Here is an 18,324-nt window from a genome sequence, read left to right on the forward strand (position 1 = left end):
GGAGCGCGGGGTTTGATGGGAAGGAGTTGGCCGGGCCCATATCCCTGTCACTGGCTGGTGCTGTCCGCTCTGGAGGCGGACTGCGCGGTGGTGGCCGAAACTGGCAGAGGTGGACGCCAGCGCCGGGCTTTGCCCGTTTCTACCTGAAGGTAGAGGGTTCAAAATGAGGGTCATTGGGAAGGTTCGGCAGAAGGGAGGCGCGCTGAGCTTTTCCCTGGGAAATACGCTGCCGATTATCTCGCTTGCCTCTCCCAGGCGTCTCCGCCTTATGCCGAGTGGCCTACCAGTTCGGCGGCGGCGGCTAGTCGAGCTCCTGCCCGGCTGCGCGCTGACCCCGTCTTACCGCCTGATCCCCTTGGTTTCCCAGTGCAATGGCTGGGATGGCTCTGGAGTGTTGGAGACCTCTTTTTGTCTCCGGAGGGGAGTTGGTTCCCCAGCCTTTTTTCAGAGATTCGAGGCGGGGGTGGTGGCGCGGTGACTGGGTTGAGCGGAGCACCATCCCTTTGGCCCACCTCCCTGTCCGAGCGAAGGGTCAGATGGTCCTACAGTAAGCCATCGCTTTGCGTGGGTTCTACCCTTGTCATCTTTTGCTGAGTTGTGCAGAGGCGCCGCAAGTGGGAGAGATCGGGAGGGACCGAAAACTGTCAGTGTCATACTGCTCGGCCCAGGCTTGTGGGCGTGGATTATGTGCTGCTTAGAGAAGCCTCTCTTCTGCCGTTGTACTTATTTGAGAGATGGTGGGGTGAAGGGAAGGGCGAGATTGCGTGGGTGTCATAGGCCTGGCAGAAGAAGAGCAAATCTAAACCGCATCAATAGTTTTAATTCTTGAATATTGTGTATGGGGATTAAGAGAAAGTTGGGATTGGTGCTCTCAGTTTTGCTGATGGTGCCCTCGCTGTACTAAGTAAAATCTATGACTCACTGAATTTTCCATGTTCCGTTTTTCCCAGTAGGCTTCTGGTTTGTGGTGCCCATTGTCGCCTGTTTTCTCCTTTCTCTGTGGCCTGGGTGTCACTGTTGACAAAACTGTCACCACACAAAATTCAACAGCAGTTTGTGTGATTGTGAGTAAGCTTCGTTTCAGGGATATGTTCAAACTGGCAAGGAATGCTTATTTCTTGTCCTCAACAGCCCCCGTAGTTTAGTTTTAGGAGAATCAAGTTGATTTTGAACACATTTTTAAACGAGTGATGCATTTACAATTAGAATTTCAGTTTTTCTGTCATCTACTGGGTTGAGCCCAATACTGTTAAAAACCTTGGTGTTCATATAGTATTAACTTGAAAGAATATAAGGAAGAAATGGCTTACAACAGGTATGATTTGTTATAGAAATCTTTCCAATCAAATAGTCATTTTTTGAGTAGTATTTAGAATGACTATTGACTTACCGTGAAGACTAGAACTTAATCATTAAATAATAAAAGTACACTTTTAGAAGTGTACTTCTTTTCAGTAATTTCATTTTTAAGCAATAAATGTGGTGGTTTGGGATATTTCAGAATTGTCCTTTCAGTTAGGATATTTGGAAGTTAGAGTTCTAGAACAAACCCTTTTAACCTCAAGTTGAATAGTCCAGTGTGGTATAGAGGTTTCTATTGATGATGACTGAATAGTTTTTACTTAAGTTTGAAACTTGATAAAACTAAACTTCCTTTGCTGTTAAAGGCCCTATAGGGTTATTTTAATGGAAGAGTTGTTAGAGTATTTTGCTTTATTTTTTATATTGGAGGAAACGAGAGCAATACAATTTCAGTTTAAAATGCAAACTTATTTTGTTTTCCAATTTTAAAATTATGAAACAGTTTCTTTATAAGAGGGTAGAAAGAAATGTGTTCCATATGGGAAGTACTGCTGTACTACATGTGTTTTCTGGTAATAGTAGTAATAAGTTCTATAGTTTATTATACACTTCATTATTTGTTGAACACTGTGCCAAATAATGTATGATTTCATTTAACTCATACAACAATTATGTGAAGTGTATTTTCACGGCTAAACAAATGCTGAACTGAGGCTTAGAGAGTTTAGTTTATCCAAGATCACATATCTAGTGTGTGGTTGAGTCATATTTTGAATCCAGACCTTTTTATTCCGTTATTTCAGTATGACTTGAAGTAAGCTGAAAATTTAAGAATAACATGTCCCAAGATTTTAAATTCTGACACCTAAACCTGAGTGTGAATAGCAGTTAGTAGAAAGCATTCGAATAATATGGTGGGCATTGTTATTTATTGAAAAACACATTAGACGCACCCAGCTCTTATGGTCATGTCAGTTCCCATTATATCAAAGTGGAAGGAGACTCTTTGTACATGTTCATAGAAGAGTTCTTAGAATAGGCCAGTTGAGATTGAACCATCTGTCCACTCAAGGGCAAGCAAATCGATTTATGCTTCAGAAAAAAATGCTAGTAGTTTGATTCTCATGTATTTTCCCTGTGTTGAAAGGAAGCAGAGGTGGACTGGAGAAAGGCAACACCCACAGCAGTAAAAAAAACAATTTGTGTTGAGAAATTAGGATGTGTCAGACACTGTTGTAAATCCTTTAGAATGCTTTTTAACATTTGAGAGGATTCTTATCTGTCACTGTTTTGCAGATGAAGATAATGGTAACTGAGAGGTTACGTACTTTATTTGCCCAAGGTTTCATAGTAATGTTAATGTTTCATTAATACCAAAACAATTCTCAAGCAAATAATTGATGTGAAAGTTGGTATTAATTGTAGTATTATGCATATATTTCATATGACATGTATTTTAAAAGTGATATGCAGTGAACAAGTAGAAGTAGTACTTGAAGACTTCTCGTACCAGTTCTGCCCCTACCTGGAGGTACATGATTTTGGCACATCATTTAGCTTCTCTTCTGTGTAGACTTAAGCATTCAAATTTAATCAAATAAAGGAATTGGGCTACATGATACACTGTACCAACCCTGGATCTTGTGTTTATAACTTTCCACTGCAGTAAGCCCGTTTACCAGATGTTTGAGAATGTCTGAGGTGCTTTTACGTACAAAAGTTCAGTGTAATCTACAGAAAGATTTTATTTCTGATTTTGAGTTATTGGAAATAACTTGTTTATTTTTTTGGCCTTTTTTATTGAACTATAGATGATTTACAATATCATATAAATTGCAGGTATGTAACTTAGTGATTTACAATTTTTAAAGATTATTCTCGATTTATAGTTATAAAATGTTGGCTATATTCCCTTGCTGTACAATATATCCTTGTAACTTATTTGTTTTATACATAGTAGTTTGTACTTCTTAATCCCCTACCCCTAACTTGTTGCTTTTTAAAAAATCAAAACTAAAATACTGTGTCTGGGTCTTCTATTAGTACTTACTGTCTTTGGGAACTTAGTAAATTATTTCACTTCTGTAGCCTCAGTTTCCTCATTTGTAAAACAGATTGATAATAGTATCTAAATGACAAAATTTATGAAAAACATTTGTTTTAGGGCTTGCTAGAAGATTGAGTACTAAGCATTTAAATATTATTGTCATTACTTTCAAATGTTAAAAAATCTAATTTATGGTAGCTATAAACTTGGAGGCACATCACTGTTTCAAACCAGAATGTGTAGGTCAGTTGTATACAAATCACTGTCCTATACACCATGCATACGTGGGATAATGTATACTTTGAAAGTATACAAGTTAAGTGGTTCATCTGAATCTTCCCTCCCCAGTCACGGGTGTCTTGGTGATTTTTAGCATATATGGTTTTAAGGTCTGTTTAATGTCTTAGCTTAGAAATTTTTACTTTTATTCATTAAAGTTCCTGCGTTTCCTACAACCACATTTTAGAAGTTTGAATACTGAGTTACTATTGAAAGATTAATAATAATATTTAGATTGCAACTTAAATGTGACTTTATAGCATTGATTACATTTATAAATTGCAGAAATTTTTAGGATAGATGATAGATATTTCTGTCCATAAAAGTTACTTTGTATGTTTTATAATTAGATTTTTTGTTACTTCTGTAACCAAGAAAGTTCAAGGTAGGCATGCCTTATGCTAATTCCAACCTAAAAATAGTATTTCAGAGTGTATGTACTTACTTGGTACTGGCATTATTTTGTGATTATATTTATGGGTTTAAAAAAATGTAAGAATTATGGCCTAACTTTTTTGCGTGGAAATGAAGCAGTTTTATATTGGTAGTATATAACTGTAACCTTGTAAAAATATGTGAGTTTGAAAATATAATTTAACTATTTGAATTTAAAAGAATTAAAAATTATATAATTATTGACTGGTAAATTGATTTAGGTTATAATATTGCTGATACATTTTTTAAATGTATGGTAATATTTAATATAGCTTCCCTTGTGGCTTAGTGGTAAAGAATACCAGCAATTCAAGAGACTGCCTGCAACACAGGAGATGCCAGTTTGATCCCTGGGTTGGGAAGATCCTCTGGAGAAGGAAATGGCAACCTACTCCAGTATTCTTGCCTGAAGAATCGCATACATTTGAGAGTCATAGAAAAACAACCAAAAGATGGGGATAGGAGATACAACTGCCTGACATGACACTTTAGCTAACTTGAGGGACTCAAACAGAGTTTCAGAGAGAAATGCTTATTTGAGTGTTGACTGGTTGTGGACAGACCAGAAGTCTGAAGATAGAGTTCCTTTGGGTAATGTTTCTTCTGAGTTATTGGACAAATGACTTGATTTCTTTCTACTTAATTTTCTTATCTGTAAAATGGTAGTAATGAAGATTATCCTGTGAAAAGTGGTAATACTATTAACTTTAATGTACAGAAAAGAAAATTATGGTTCAGAAACATTAAATGATATGCTCATTGTCACAGGTAGCCTTGTAACCCTTATTTTCTTACTCAGAATCCAGTTGACTTTCTATTATTGTAAAGTGATGTTATTTCTGAACATTGTAGAGCACCCCTAACTCCAAATAACTAGTTTAGTTGGGAGACAGCCAAATGATAGAAATGGCTGTATTTAAGAATGTAGAATAAAAGTATAGCAGAACTTTTCTTGTAAGAACAACATAGAGGACCTACTTTAAGGAACAGAAAATTGCAAAGTGGTATAAATATACACTTTTAAAATGCCTTGCTACTTAAAAAGTCCTTCCAGCATTATTTTCACTTTTAAATATGTTCTGCCTTGAAAGAAAGATTTTTTAAAAGGTGGACTATCTGCAAGTCTATCTGAATTAAAATCTCACATAAGTGAAATCCAAGGAAATTAATATTTTATAGTATTTTATTTATTTTATAGTATTGCAACATTTAAATTTTATAGTGAGTATGCTGTATATTTAACTTAAACTTTAAAAATAATTTCTTTATTTCTAGCTGTGAATTCCTTTGGACAACTGATGATATTTATTATTGTGCCCAGTTTCTACAAATGAAAAATGGGTGGATTATTTTCTCGATGGAGGGTAAGTTAGTTTTCTTTACAACAGTTCCTAGTCAGATGTAAAAGTGTCCCATAAAGTTATTTGTAATGATCTCCTTTGTGGTGTAAACTTGAGTAGTAGTTTAATATTATCCCTAACTATTTAATTTTTTTTTTCCTTCTTGTGAATTTGTTTTTTATTTGGATTTTAATGGTTATACTTGCTTTATAGGTGTCTCATGTCTCTGTTTAACAGGATTATTTCACTTTGACTTACGAATTATTTTTATTTCTCTCTTTATACCTTCACGTACAAATGATTATCTTTTATTGTTTTCATAGCACCTAAATTTCAGTCTTACTTGAAAGATAGTTGAAATTATTCTATGCAGTATTTAATGTTTTTATAGGTTGTATCTTTTTGCTTAAAGCTTATCACAAATATTTACTGAAGTGATACTAGATGTACTTTTAGAAATTAATAAGTTAAACACAATTAAAAGTAGAGTTTTATTTTATTGGCTAAGTCTTTAAATTTAGGGTTATAAAATATATTGGTAACTGCTCTTCTTTAATATAAGAGAAGGTAATGTAGTCTAGGACAAACTGCTTATTTTTTTTACTCCTTTTTACCATAGTAATGGAATCTAGCAGTACTTGATATACAGTTTAGTTTTTGAACTATTGCTGGAACTGCTTTGCTTTGGATTGACGTTTTATTGATACTGTCCACCCCGCTCCCCTTTAAAATCTGATAATTGAATTTATCTGTTCTTCCTTTATCTTTCTTGTTAGGTTGAACCATATGAAATTACCAGTCTTCAACAGTTCTGACTCCATAAACAGCAATTTCATATGGTTTAATCTAATATTAACAATTCCTGTGGGTGCTACAATGAATTGATTATCATTACCCTCTTAGATGGTTGAGTATATAATTAGTAATTATTTTTTCACGTGTTATGTGAGCCATTTTGGCTGATTTTTATTCTAGGTGATATAAAAAATGTCTCTGAAAAACAAACTCTGTTGTAATGAAGTATTCTTAGATGCCCTTTAAAAATCTGATCTACAGAAAAGTACTTTAGGAGTTCAGAATGAAGGTAGCTTATTGATTTTTGACCCCCAGCATCCTAAGTGAACTTATAGCAATAGTAGATCAGAACATCTTTAGTTTTGAATTTTTAAATAGAATTTATAGTTATAATAATTTAATATAATTAGAATTAATAATTTATAATAATAATAGAATTCTTTTGAATAATCATATCTAAGAAAATTTTCCTTAAAGGAAAATTTAAACAAATTATCTCTCAATAATTTCTAAGTATGTTTTATTGGGGTTAACGAGAGTAAAAATTGAGCTACAGAGTTGAAAGTACTTTTGGGCCTAAAAATAAGTTAAATAGGAGCATCTTATTTCTTATTGCTTTAGTCTTGTGTAATTTTGTTTATACTTATAATTTTTATTTAAATCTAAATCTCATTTGTAAATAAACAGAAATACATATTGCTTGATAATATTGAAAAAACTTAGTTTTGGATTAAAATGTTCTTTTATGATTAAAAAAGTCAAAGTGTTTCCAAGTTAGTGATAACAAGTTGTAATGCTGTCTCCTATTTCTGTTTATATAACAGACGAAACCTTCAACTGTAGAGGTTCTGGAAAATATAGATAAGGTATGTTCTTTGGCTCTGGGGTGTTATCTAAATATTATTTTAGTATATATTACTTTGGAGACTAGATCTGGTATGGGAATTTAGAGGTGATATACAGTAAGCCTGAGAACTTTCATGTTAAAGTCCAAAGTCTTATCAGTGACGTAAGAACTCTGTGTCAAGTAATAGTGTAAATCAATGTTACACCATCATAGATAAGTAGATTATAAAATAGTCTGAAACTGTTTATATCAGCTTGCAAACTTCACAGCTTTTTACAGTTTCTATCATAAAAAATACTTATTCCTTGGGAATATTGAGAATGATGAATAGATTGAGGGAATCTAGTATGGATCACTGTTTCAATTTTTATTAATCCTTTTTATAGTCACTTTTTTTTGGCCTTATACAAAGAGAGTTACTACTTGTTTGTTTTAACAAATACTGATTATTGATGCCAATTTTATACCTCTGAGCTTTGCTAGTTTGATAGGTTATCAAATATTATTTTTAAATATCTTGCATAAAAAGATTTGTCAAATCATTATAGGCATTTTAATATATTTTAAACTTCATTTTTAATTGTCTTTTCATATTATGTTCTGTTTCAAATATCAAGGTATTATATTTTATTGAATTTTAAGGGTTGTTTCTCTGTAACTTCTCTATCATGTTAAATTTTTTTTAAACAGTTTACTTTATGAATTTTTCTCTTCACAGGAAATTCAAGCATTGGAAGAATTTAGGGAAAAAAATCAGAGATTACAAAAATTATGGGTTGGAAGATTAATTCTGTACTCTTCAGTCCTCTATCTATTTACATGTTTAATTGTATACTTATGGTATCTTCCGGATGAACTTACAGCAAGACTTGCCATGACACTCCCATTTTTTGCTTTCCCGTTAATGTAAGTAAAATATTCTTTTTGTTGACTTTTCTTCTTTCTGACTAGATAGTTTTAATATAGTCAGTTTCTTTTTATTATGAAATATAGTACTGTTGCAGATTGAATAAATTTCCTTTTTTTTGCAGTTTGAAAACTATTTCTTTAAAAAAGTAGAACAGTTGTTCTAAACTTTTATTTACAGTCCAGTGTACTTGAGGAATATGACCCAGTGACATTTGTAATAATGGTTCTATATGGTAATCTTTTTGTGATTCTCTAATAGATGGTCATGCTCCCTAAGAGTATTGGGCATGGAGTGGGCATTTTTGATTGTGGGTAATGGTAAGTGAGGGAACGCTTATAAAACAAAAAGAACAATTGCTCCAGTGATTCCGAATGTATTCCATTCTCCTACTGTTCCCCTCTTTTTAGTAACTGCTATAAAGCAATTGACCCTTATTATAGAAATATTTTGTAATATAGTACTTTACAGGAGATGAGTCATGGTTGAAAATTTTGACAGAAAGTTGAGTGAAAATTTTGTTCAGTCAGCAAATGTTTATAGGTACCAATTGTGTAGATGTTGGATTATTGTGGTGTATGGTACACAAAAGCACTAAACCTTTGTCCATAGATCTTAGACTGCATACATTAACTTAAGTATAATGAGTATTATGAGAATGTCAAATGGTCTGGGAGCATTTGACAGGATCCCTAACACAGTCTGGAGTGGAGGTGGGGGTCAGAGAGGTGGAGGTGGGGGTCAGTCCTTTGTTTTCTTTATTACTGCTGCCACAAATTTAGTGATTTAAAGTAATACCATTTATTATATCACAGAAGTAAGTCAGAAGTCCAGGTAGTTTGGACTTTTTGCTTAGGGTCTTACAGGTTTAAATCAGTTATCAGCTGGCCTGGAGTCTCTGGTGGGAAGAGTCTGCTTCTAGGCCCAAACGAGGTGTTGGCTGACTTCTGTTCTCTCTCTCTGATTTCCTATTTTGCCCTTGATTGGGAGAAACTTCTGCTTAAGGGCTTAGCTGATTATATTAGATCCACCAGGATAATCCAGGTTAATCTGCCTATCTTAAAATCAATTGAGTAATAATTATATCTGCAAAGCCCCTTCATCAGTTCAGTTCAGTTCAGTTCAGTCCAGTTCAGTTGCTCAGTCGTGTCCGACTCCTTGCGACCCCATGAATCGCAGCACGCCAGGCCTCCCTGTCCATCACCAACTCCCAGAGTTCACTCAGACTCATGTCCATCAAGTCAGTGATGACATCCAGCCATTGCATCCTCTTTCGTCCCCTTCTCCTCCTGCCTCCATTCCCTCCCATCATCAGAGTCTTTTCCAGTGAGTCAACTCTTCGCATGAGGTGGCCAAAGGACTGGAGTTTCAGCTTTAGCATCATTCCTTCCAAAGAAATCCCAGGGCTGATCTCCTTCAGAATGGACTGGTTGGGTCTCCTTGCAGTCCAAGGGACTCTCAAGAGTCTTCTCCAACACCACAGTTCAAAAGCATCAATTCTTCGGTGCTCAGCCTTCTTCACAGTCCAACTCTCACATCCATACATGACCACAGGAAAAACCATAGCCTTGACTAGATGGACCTTTGTTGACAAAGTAATGTCTCTGCTTTTGAATATGCTATCTAGGTTGGTCATAACTTTCCTTCCAAGAAGTGTCTTTTAATTTCATGGCTGCAGTCACCATCTGCAGTGATTTTGGAGCCCCCCAAAATAAAGTCTGACACTGTTTCCACTGTTTCCCCATCTATTTCCCATGAAGTGATGGGACCGGATGCCATGATCTTAGTTTTCTGAATGTTGAGCTTTAAGCCAGCTTTTTCACTCTCCTCTTTCACTTTCATCAAGAGGCTTTTTAGTTCCTCTTCACTTTCTGCCATAAGGGTGGTGTCATCTGCATATCTGAGGTTATTGATATTTCTCCTGGCAATCTTGATTCCAGCTTGTGTTTCTTCCAGTCCAGCGTTTCTCATGATGTACTCTGCATGTAAGTTAAATAAGCAGGGTGACAATATACAGCCTTGACGTACTCCTTTTCCTATTTGGAACCAGTCTGTTGTTCCATGTCCAGTTCTAACTGTTGCTTCCTGACCTGCATACAGATTTCTCAGGAGGCAGGTCAGGTGGTCTATCCCTTCATAGCAGTACCTAGATAACTGTTTGTATAACCAGAGAATGGAAATCTTGGGGAGAAAGGGGGGGTATCTTGGAATTCTGCCTACCACAGCCTTCCTGAGGAAGTGATGTTTGAATTTGAGATCTGAAGGTTGAATATGTGTAGCAAGGGTGGTGTGATACGGTAGGTAGTGTAGTAGGCAGAAGGAATGGCATGTGTGAAGACGCCAAGGGAAGATAAGAGCATGTAGGTTTAAAGAAGTGAAAGAAAGCCAAAGACTGGATTATGGAGAAAAATCTAGATAGTTAGGCGAAGGATATTTCTTGTGGGCCTTATAGTCCATGATAAGGATTTTAGCTTTTAATCTAAGAATAGTGGGCAGCCACTGAAGACTTTGAAGAAGTATGACATGATTGTATTGTTATCTTGAAAATACCACTGAGGCTACAGCATGGAGAGTAAATTAGAAGGGAGTAAGAAGGAAGGAATGATGCTAAAGCTGAAACTCCAGTACTTTGGCCACCTCATGCGAAGAGTTGACTCATTGGAAAAGACTCTGATGCTGGAAGGGATTGGGGGCAGGAGGAAAAGGGGACGACAGAGGATGAGATGGCTGGATGGCATCACCGACTCGATGGACATGAGTTTGAGTGAACTCCGGGAGTTTGTGATGGACAGGGAGGCCTGGCGTGCTGCGATTCATGGGGTCGCAAAGAGTCGGACACGACTGAGCGACTGAACTGAACTAAACTGAAGAATGAATCTGGAGCAGCAAGATAAAAGGTTATTGTAGCTGTCCAAGAGAGAAATAGTGGTAATTTGCACTTGAATGGTGGCAGCAGCATTGAAGAGGAACAGATGGTCTGAATGAAGTGGATGGGTTGAAGAGATTTAGGAGGTAGAACTGAAGTAATATGGAGAGGTTCTTCGTGATTGGTTGGATATGGGGTTGGGGGGGGTGAATTGCATCAAGGATGAAATTGAAGTTCATAGCTTGGGAAATTTGGTTGATGGTAGTGTCATTTATCTGAATAAGCAACAACATGAGGGGGAGCAGGTAGTTGGCCCACTGAGACCGAAATACTTGTGTTCTATCCAGATAGAGCTGCCAAGTAGGATGGTTAAGTATGACTATGAAGTTCAGGAGAGAAATTTGAATAGAAGGTACAAATTTAGGATTTGGAAGTATATAAATATTAGTCAAAGCCATCATTTGTCTATTCAGTAAATATTGAGTACCTGCAGTGTATTAGGTTTGGAGCTAGCCCCCAGCAATAAGATCTTTGTCGTCATGGAGCTTGCATTCTGTTGGGGTTGGACAGACAAAAAATGAGAGACAAGTAAACAAACAAAGTTAATTTAGAGAAAGATAAGTGCAATGAAGGAAATAAACAGGTGATGTGATAGAGAGGAGTAGGATACTTCAGGATGGTCCAGAAGGCCTCTTTTGAGGACCTGGTATTTGAAGTGAGAACTAAAGTATGAGAGAGAACCAGTATGGAAACAGTTGGAGTATATGGAAGATTATTTATATATACAATGTAGAATAGCATGTATACTCACAGAGAGATATAGGAAAGGATTATCCTCAAAATAATAATGGTAATTTTCTCTAGGCTTTGGAATTTTAAATAGTCATTTCTTTCCATTTGCTTTTTTGGTGTTATTGAATTTTTAATATCAATGTATTCTTCAAATTAAAAACACAATTCCAAGAAGATCTTTCCAAAAGAAAATGCACAGGCTGTGAAGTATGAGAGAATATTACTTAGGTGAGGATCAAAAACATAGGTATATCTGGAATGTGTGAGGAGAGGATGAGCAATGGAGAGGAAGAGCAATACAAAGTGAGCTTGCACAGTCTGGGTCATGGAGATCACAGAGAGGAGTCTGAATTTCATTTTGGGTGAAATGGTAGCTGTGTAAAGGTTTTAGTAGAAAATGGCATGATGATCTCTAAGTTAAGATCATATGTGCTGTCGTAGGGAGATGGATTAAGAGGAGGACAAGAGTAGAAACCAGATCAGCTCAGAGGCTGTTATAGAAGTTTAATTTAAAAATGAAGGTGGATTGGACTTTCCAGTGACAGTAGAGATGAACAAATGATTTGGAAATATTTTGAAAGTGAAACTGAGACAACTTGATGGGAAGAAATGGAAGGTAAGGGAAAAGGAGGAATCAGGGTGATAACAAGTTTTTTTGCTTTGACATTGGTGGGTAGGATCTTTTTCTTTGGGACTTCTATAGAAAACGTTTTTTGTTTAGTCTTTAGGAACTCCTGGAGCTGATACAATTTTAACTTTGTGTGTAGGTTAAAGAGCCAAAAATGGAGTGCATGCATATTACAAAATAATTGTTTCTGCCATTTAAAAGTTTTTTCTTCTCTTTTGAAATATGTTGGAATGCTTCTTAACCCCACATGTAGTCACAGATTTCATAATGCTGAGCTTCTTTCCCTTGTTTCCTTCCTGTTTTTTTCCCTTTAAATGAAGAAAGAAAAATTTAGAAAGCAAGTAAGTGGAAATATCAGTTGATTTAAGTGTCTTTATATACTTAAACTCCATTTGACATCCATTTCCATATAAAAATTGATTTTCTGATTATAAAAGATTTTTTATCTAGTTGTAAAAGAATGCCTGGCAGGGAACTCTACTGTGTTAATTCCAGTGCCTATCCATAGATTGTCATCAGCTATTTTGACTCAGAAGACTTTTTTTTTTTTTTCAAATAAATCATACATTGTTTTTAAAAGTAAAAAATACTTAGTTTCTTTAAAAATGTTTGTTATTTCTTCCATTTGATCTTTCCACTCTTTGAGTATGAAATTTTGTTATCCTTACTGTGTCCTTTTGCTTGTTCTGCATCAGCTACATCTAGTATTTCTTGGCATGTTACACTTCAGAGCTATTTCTCACTCTCTCATTCACATCTGTGACCTGGTTCTCTGCTGCAGTTTCTATTTCAGTGTGCTCGTCACTTTTGGAAGCATAGCCCAGTTATCCAACAAAGAATAGAATTGTCCTTCTGATTGATGACAGTCAAAAAAGCATGAAATAAAATACAGCAACCTGAGAGTGAATGTGGTAAATAGAAAGAAGATTCACCACAGGACATTTTGTTTTGAGTGTAATGTGAGCTATTGCCCAAGCTTACCCCTGGACTTTTTTCCTTTGGAAACTTCTTTTTTTTTTTTTTTTTTGAGGTTTTTTTCCTTTGGAAACTTTTTTTTTTGAGGTCTTAACCAGGTTTTGCTTAAAGAAATGGAGGCAGAGGAAGCAATAAAATGCATTGCTTCACTCTCATCACTGTCTACATTGATTTTAAAGTTTAGACATCTACCTAATAACTACAAGAAGTGACTGCTGCCTCTGCATTCCAAGTTTCCCAAATGCTTTTACTGGCAGAGAAGTTATAGATTTTGGACTGAGCATATATTGCCTAATCATAACTATTCCCAAATTATCTTTTATTATAGAATATTTTATTATGTCTTCTTTTTAGGATGTAATATGGAGGAACTTGGTGAGATTCCAATCTATTGTTTTTCTGCTTTTCAGATATGATAATATATTTATATTTCTCTGATCTCTTTAACTGTTACTAAAACTGAGATTAAGGTGAACTGATTTCATAGGAATTATTAAGACTGCGTGCTCCATAGTGAGGGAAGGTTTGGGTTACAGTTAAATTTTTATATTCTACATTTTGCTGGCTGATACATGCATTACCTTGGGAGCTGGCTCATTTTTTGAGTGAACAACTGTAAAGTTCATCTCTATCCTTAACTAACTCTTTGAGCAACCTTATAAATTTTAATTTCTGGATACCTTATTCTTACAAGTTATACCTTTCTAGAAATTCCATTCAAAAGATCATTTCAGAGACCAATTAGCATAAAATGTTGACTTCCCCATAGGATTTAACCATGTTTTTTTTCCCTGTATGTGTGTTTTCCTCTTAAAATGAATTTATAAGGGGGAGAATTTAAGCAAAGTAACTGAGGAAGGTGGTTTAGTGCTGTTTGCTATGTTTTCTTAGTTTTCTGCTTGAAAGCTGTTTGAAGATAGAGCTTTGATCTTATACTGATACAATTTTTATGCCTCTTTCCCACTTTATCTTCTCCCAACAGCATGTGATATATATTTCCTCAATCCATCTAGATAGCTAACAGACATAATTTGTAGCCTTTTGAGGAAAGTTTAAAGTTTGTTTCATGGACTCTAATTATAAAGTATCGAGTATAATAAAGTTCAGTTCAGTTCAGTCGCTCAGTCCTGTCCGACTATTTGTGACCCCATGGACTGCAGTACACCAGGCCTCCCAGTCTATCACAAACTCCCAGAGCTTACTCAAACTCACGTCCATCGAGTTGGTGATGCCATCCAGCCGTCTCATCCTCTGTTGTCCCCTTCTCCTCCTGCCCTCAATCTTTCCCAGCATCAGGGTCTTTTCCAGTGAATCAGTTCTTTGCATCAGGTGGCCAAAGTATTGGAGTTTCAGCTTCAGCATCAGTCTTTCCAATGAATATTCAGGACTGATTTCCTTTAGGATGGACTGGTTGGATCTCCTTGCAGTGAAAGGGACTCCCAAGTTTTCTCCAACACCGCAGTTCAAAAGCATCAATTCTTCGGCACTCAGCTTTCTTTATAGTCCAACTCTTACATCCATATATGACTACTGGAAAAACCATAGCTTTGACTAGATGGACCTTTGTTGGTAAAGTAATGTCTCTGCTTTTTAATATGCTGTCTAGGTTGGCCATAGCTTTTCTTCCAAGGAGCAAGCGTCTTTTAATTTCATGGCTGTAGTCACCATCAACAGTGATTTTGGAACCCCCAGAAATAAAGTCTGTCAGTGTTTCCATTGTTTCCCCATCTATTTCCCATGAAGTGATGGGACCAGATGCCACGATCGTAGTTTTCTGAATGTTGAGTTTTAAGCCAACTTTTTCACTCTACTCTTTCACTTTCATCAAGAGGCTCTTTAGTTCTTCTTTGCTTTCTGCCATAAGGGTGGTGTCATCTGCATATCTGAGGTTATTGATATTTCTCCCAGCAATCTTTATTTCAGCTTGTGCTTCATCCAGTCCAGCATTTCTCATGATGTACTCTGCATAGAAGTTAAATAAGCAGGGTGACCATATACAGCATTGATGTACTCCTTTCCCGATTTGAAACCAGTCTGTTCCATATCCAGCTCTAACTATTGCTTCTTGACCTGCATACAGATTTCTCAGAGGGCAGGTCAGGTGGTCCGGTATTCCCATCTCTTTAAGAATTTTCCACAGTTTGTTATGATCCACACAGTCAAAGGCTTTGGCATAGTCAATATAATAAAGTATCTCTCATCAACTATAGTTGTAAAGGAGAAGGTATCTGAACACCTCTTGATATTTACTCAAGAGACTACTTAGTTTTTGTAGGTAAGAAAATAATTTTGCAAGCATCCCTTTTATAATATTGATAGCTATTAAAACATAGATATTCACTTGATATAATTTTGTATTTAAAGAATTATGTACTGAGACATAATTAAGAGACAAATCCTATTCTTGGATAGGGAGATGCAGTATTGTAACGAGATTGGTTCTCCCTAAATTAATCTAAAAATGTGTAATCACAATAAAAATACTAATGATATTTTAAAAATCTTGGTACACTTATTCCATAATTTTTAATGGAAAAATAAGCAAGTAAAAATGTCGTGAAAAATCTAGAAAAGGAGCAGAGGTCTACCAGGCTTCAGATGTATTATAAAATTTCATTAAGTAAAAGTTTGGTCTAAATAGAGACACAGACCAAAGGAAGAGAGACACAAGAATCCAGAAATAAATCTCCAAAGGAATTTTTATTGCATATGGTTTTTATACATGATAAAGATAACATTTCAACTCATTGGGGGAAAATGGTATTGAGTTATATCTCCCTTTCCATTATAAAATAAAATTAAAAAAATAAAGCTTGTATATATATATATATATGGAATTTAGAAAGATGGTAACAATGACCTTATATAGCTAACCTAAGTCACTTCAGTCGTGTCCGACTCTGTGCGACCCCATAGATGGCAGCCCACCAGGCTCCCCCGTCCCTGGGATTCTCCAGGCAAGAACACTGGAGTGGGTTGCCATTTCCTTATCCAGTGCATGAAAGTGAAAAGTGAAAGTGAAGTCGCTCAGTCATGTCCGACTCCTAGCGACCCCATGGACTGTGGCCTACCAGGCTCCTCTGTCCATGGGATTTTCCAGGCAAGAGTACTGGAGTGGGGTGCCATTGCCTTCTCCGATGACCCTATATATGAGACAGCAAGAGACACAGATATAAAGAACAGATTTTTGGACTCTGTGGGAGAAGTCAAGGGTGGGATGATTTGAGAGAATAGCATTGAAATATGTATTTTACCATATGTGAAATAGATGACCAGTCCAAGTTCGATGCATGAAGCAGGGCACTCAAAGCCAGTGCACTGGGACAACCCAGAGGGATGGAATGGGGAGGGAGGGGGGAGGGGGCTTTGGGACTGGGGGATACATGTACACCCATGGCTGATTCATGTCAATGTATGGCAAAAATCACCACAATATTGTAATTAGTCTCCAATTAGTTAATTAAAAAAATAATTCTACTCAACATTGTTTAATAAAAAAATTATTTTCTTAAAAAAATAAAGCTTGTTCATTATACCAAAATAAATTATTTTTGTCTGAATGTGAAAATAACTCTTGCTAAACCCTTTGATGATTAAATAAACTGACAAAATAGTCAACATAGTTATAAATACTGAGACCTGTATTTTTTCACTTTTAGCTTTATATATTGCTAAGTCTCATCTTAAAACATTTCAGTAAATTGGATGGGTTTTGTGCAGTTGTTAGAAAGAAAGCACTTAAATTTGGCAAAAAGGACCAAATAAGTAAAAACTCCTTTGTATATGATTATTGCTAAAAAATCATCAGAGATTTATGGAATGTTAATCCTTCAGTAAAAATGAGGAAGGTTTATGTTGTTTGAGTTTTAGACATTCTGCTGCATTTTAACTTTTATCATTTTTAACTTTAGTACAGTAAAAACACTTACTATGAAGGATTTAAAATGTTTACTGAATCTAAGGTGTAATTCTGTTTTATTGAAACTCCAATTTTTCATGTTAGAGCACCTTTATAAATTTACAGTGCAAGTCACTGATAATATTCAACAGAAATTCATGCTGACTTACTTTTCAAATAATATTAGATTCATTCAGAAAGGAACAACAAAAATAATTTAATGAATATGAGTTAAGGGATTTTAGTATGTCTTAGTATTACTATCTTAGAATTGATTGTATATATGAACTTAACTGATTTTCTGTACTAGTTTTGTATTCAGCCATAATAATTGTCTTATTGTTTCTTTTTAAAATTTTACTTTTTGACCCTTTTTATTTTGTATTAGGGTGTAGCCGACTAACAATATTGTGATAGTTTCAGGTGAACAGTTTCTAATAAATTATTTTAGTTGATTCTTTGAGAGTTTATAAGTATGCAATCTTACTATTTGTAAATAGCAATAATTTTACCACCTCCTTTTAGATTTTTTGACTCTTTTCAGATTTCCCCCCCCTCTTTTCTAATTGTGTTGGCTAATTGTGTTGGCTAAACACTGTGTTGCAGGACAGTGTTAACTTACAGAGAAGATAGTTGTCATCCTTGACTTGTTCTTTGGGAATGCTTCTAATTTCCCCATTGGGCATTATTCTGACTTTTGGTTTGAGACATATATTTTATGTTAAGGAATTTTCTAGCTTTCTGTATTTTGTTTAGCTTTTTTTAAGAAAGATTATTGAATTTTGTTAAATGCTATTTCATCATCTATGGAGATAGCCAGATAATTTTTCATCTTACACCTCTTTATATGATAGATCATATTAAATATTGAATTCAAATGCTAAAATGTTGATTTCTAGGAAAATTTCTACTTTCTTAGTTGCAGTCATTTTGTAAAAAATTAGAAAGCTTTTTTTTCATTTTAAATGGTCTGTAACAGTTTAAATAGTACTGGCAGTATTTGTCCTTTACAGGTTTAGTAGTATTCCATTTGAAATCTTTTGGGCTTCGTGTTTTTTTAATAGCGGCTAGCTCTTAACAACTTTTAAAATTCAATAGTAGGTACTTTTTTAGGCTTTCTCTTCCAAGGTTACTTTTGTTAATCATTCTGCAGTTTTAAAATATATTTGCAGTGTTGTAATAGTAGTAATCACTGTCTCTAATTGATTTTTAA

General features: G+C 35.4%; 1 protein-coding gene across 4 annotated transcripts in view; it reads left to right on the plus strand.

Moving 5' to 3' along the window:
* Nucleotides 1-18,324, plus strand: part of LNPK (lunapark, ER junction formation factor) — a 92,413-nt gene continuing 74,089 nt past the window's right edge. For 2 of the 4 annotated variants that reach the window (XM_006066098.3, XM_006066097.4), the window contains exons 1-4: nucleotides 1-149; nucleotides 5,339-5,427; nucleotides 7,023-7,064; nucleotides 7,764-7,951. In XM_006066098.3, coding sequence (XP_006066160.1) covers nucleotides 5,401-5,427; nucleotides 7,023-7,064; nucleotides 7,764-7,951 — 257 coding nt within the window. In that variant the 5' untranslated portion in view covers nucleotides 1-149; nucleotides 5,339-5,400. Of the gene's footprint in view, nucleotides 150-3,113; nucleotides 3,142-5,338; nucleotides 5,428-7,022; nucleotides 7,065-7,763; nucleotides 7,952-18,324 lie in introns of all 4 variants that reach the window. The other 2 variants (XM_006066096.4, XM_006066095.4) reach the window with 2 other exon arrangements.

The sequence above is a fragment of the Bubalus bubalis genome, chromosome 2 (assembly GCF_019923935.1).
Source record: "Bubalus bubalis isolate 160015118507 breed Murrah chromosome 2, NDDB_SH_1, whole genome shotgun sequence".
NCBI lineage: Eukaryota > Metazoa > Chordata > Mammalia > Artiodactyla > Bovidae > Bubalus > Bubalus bubalis.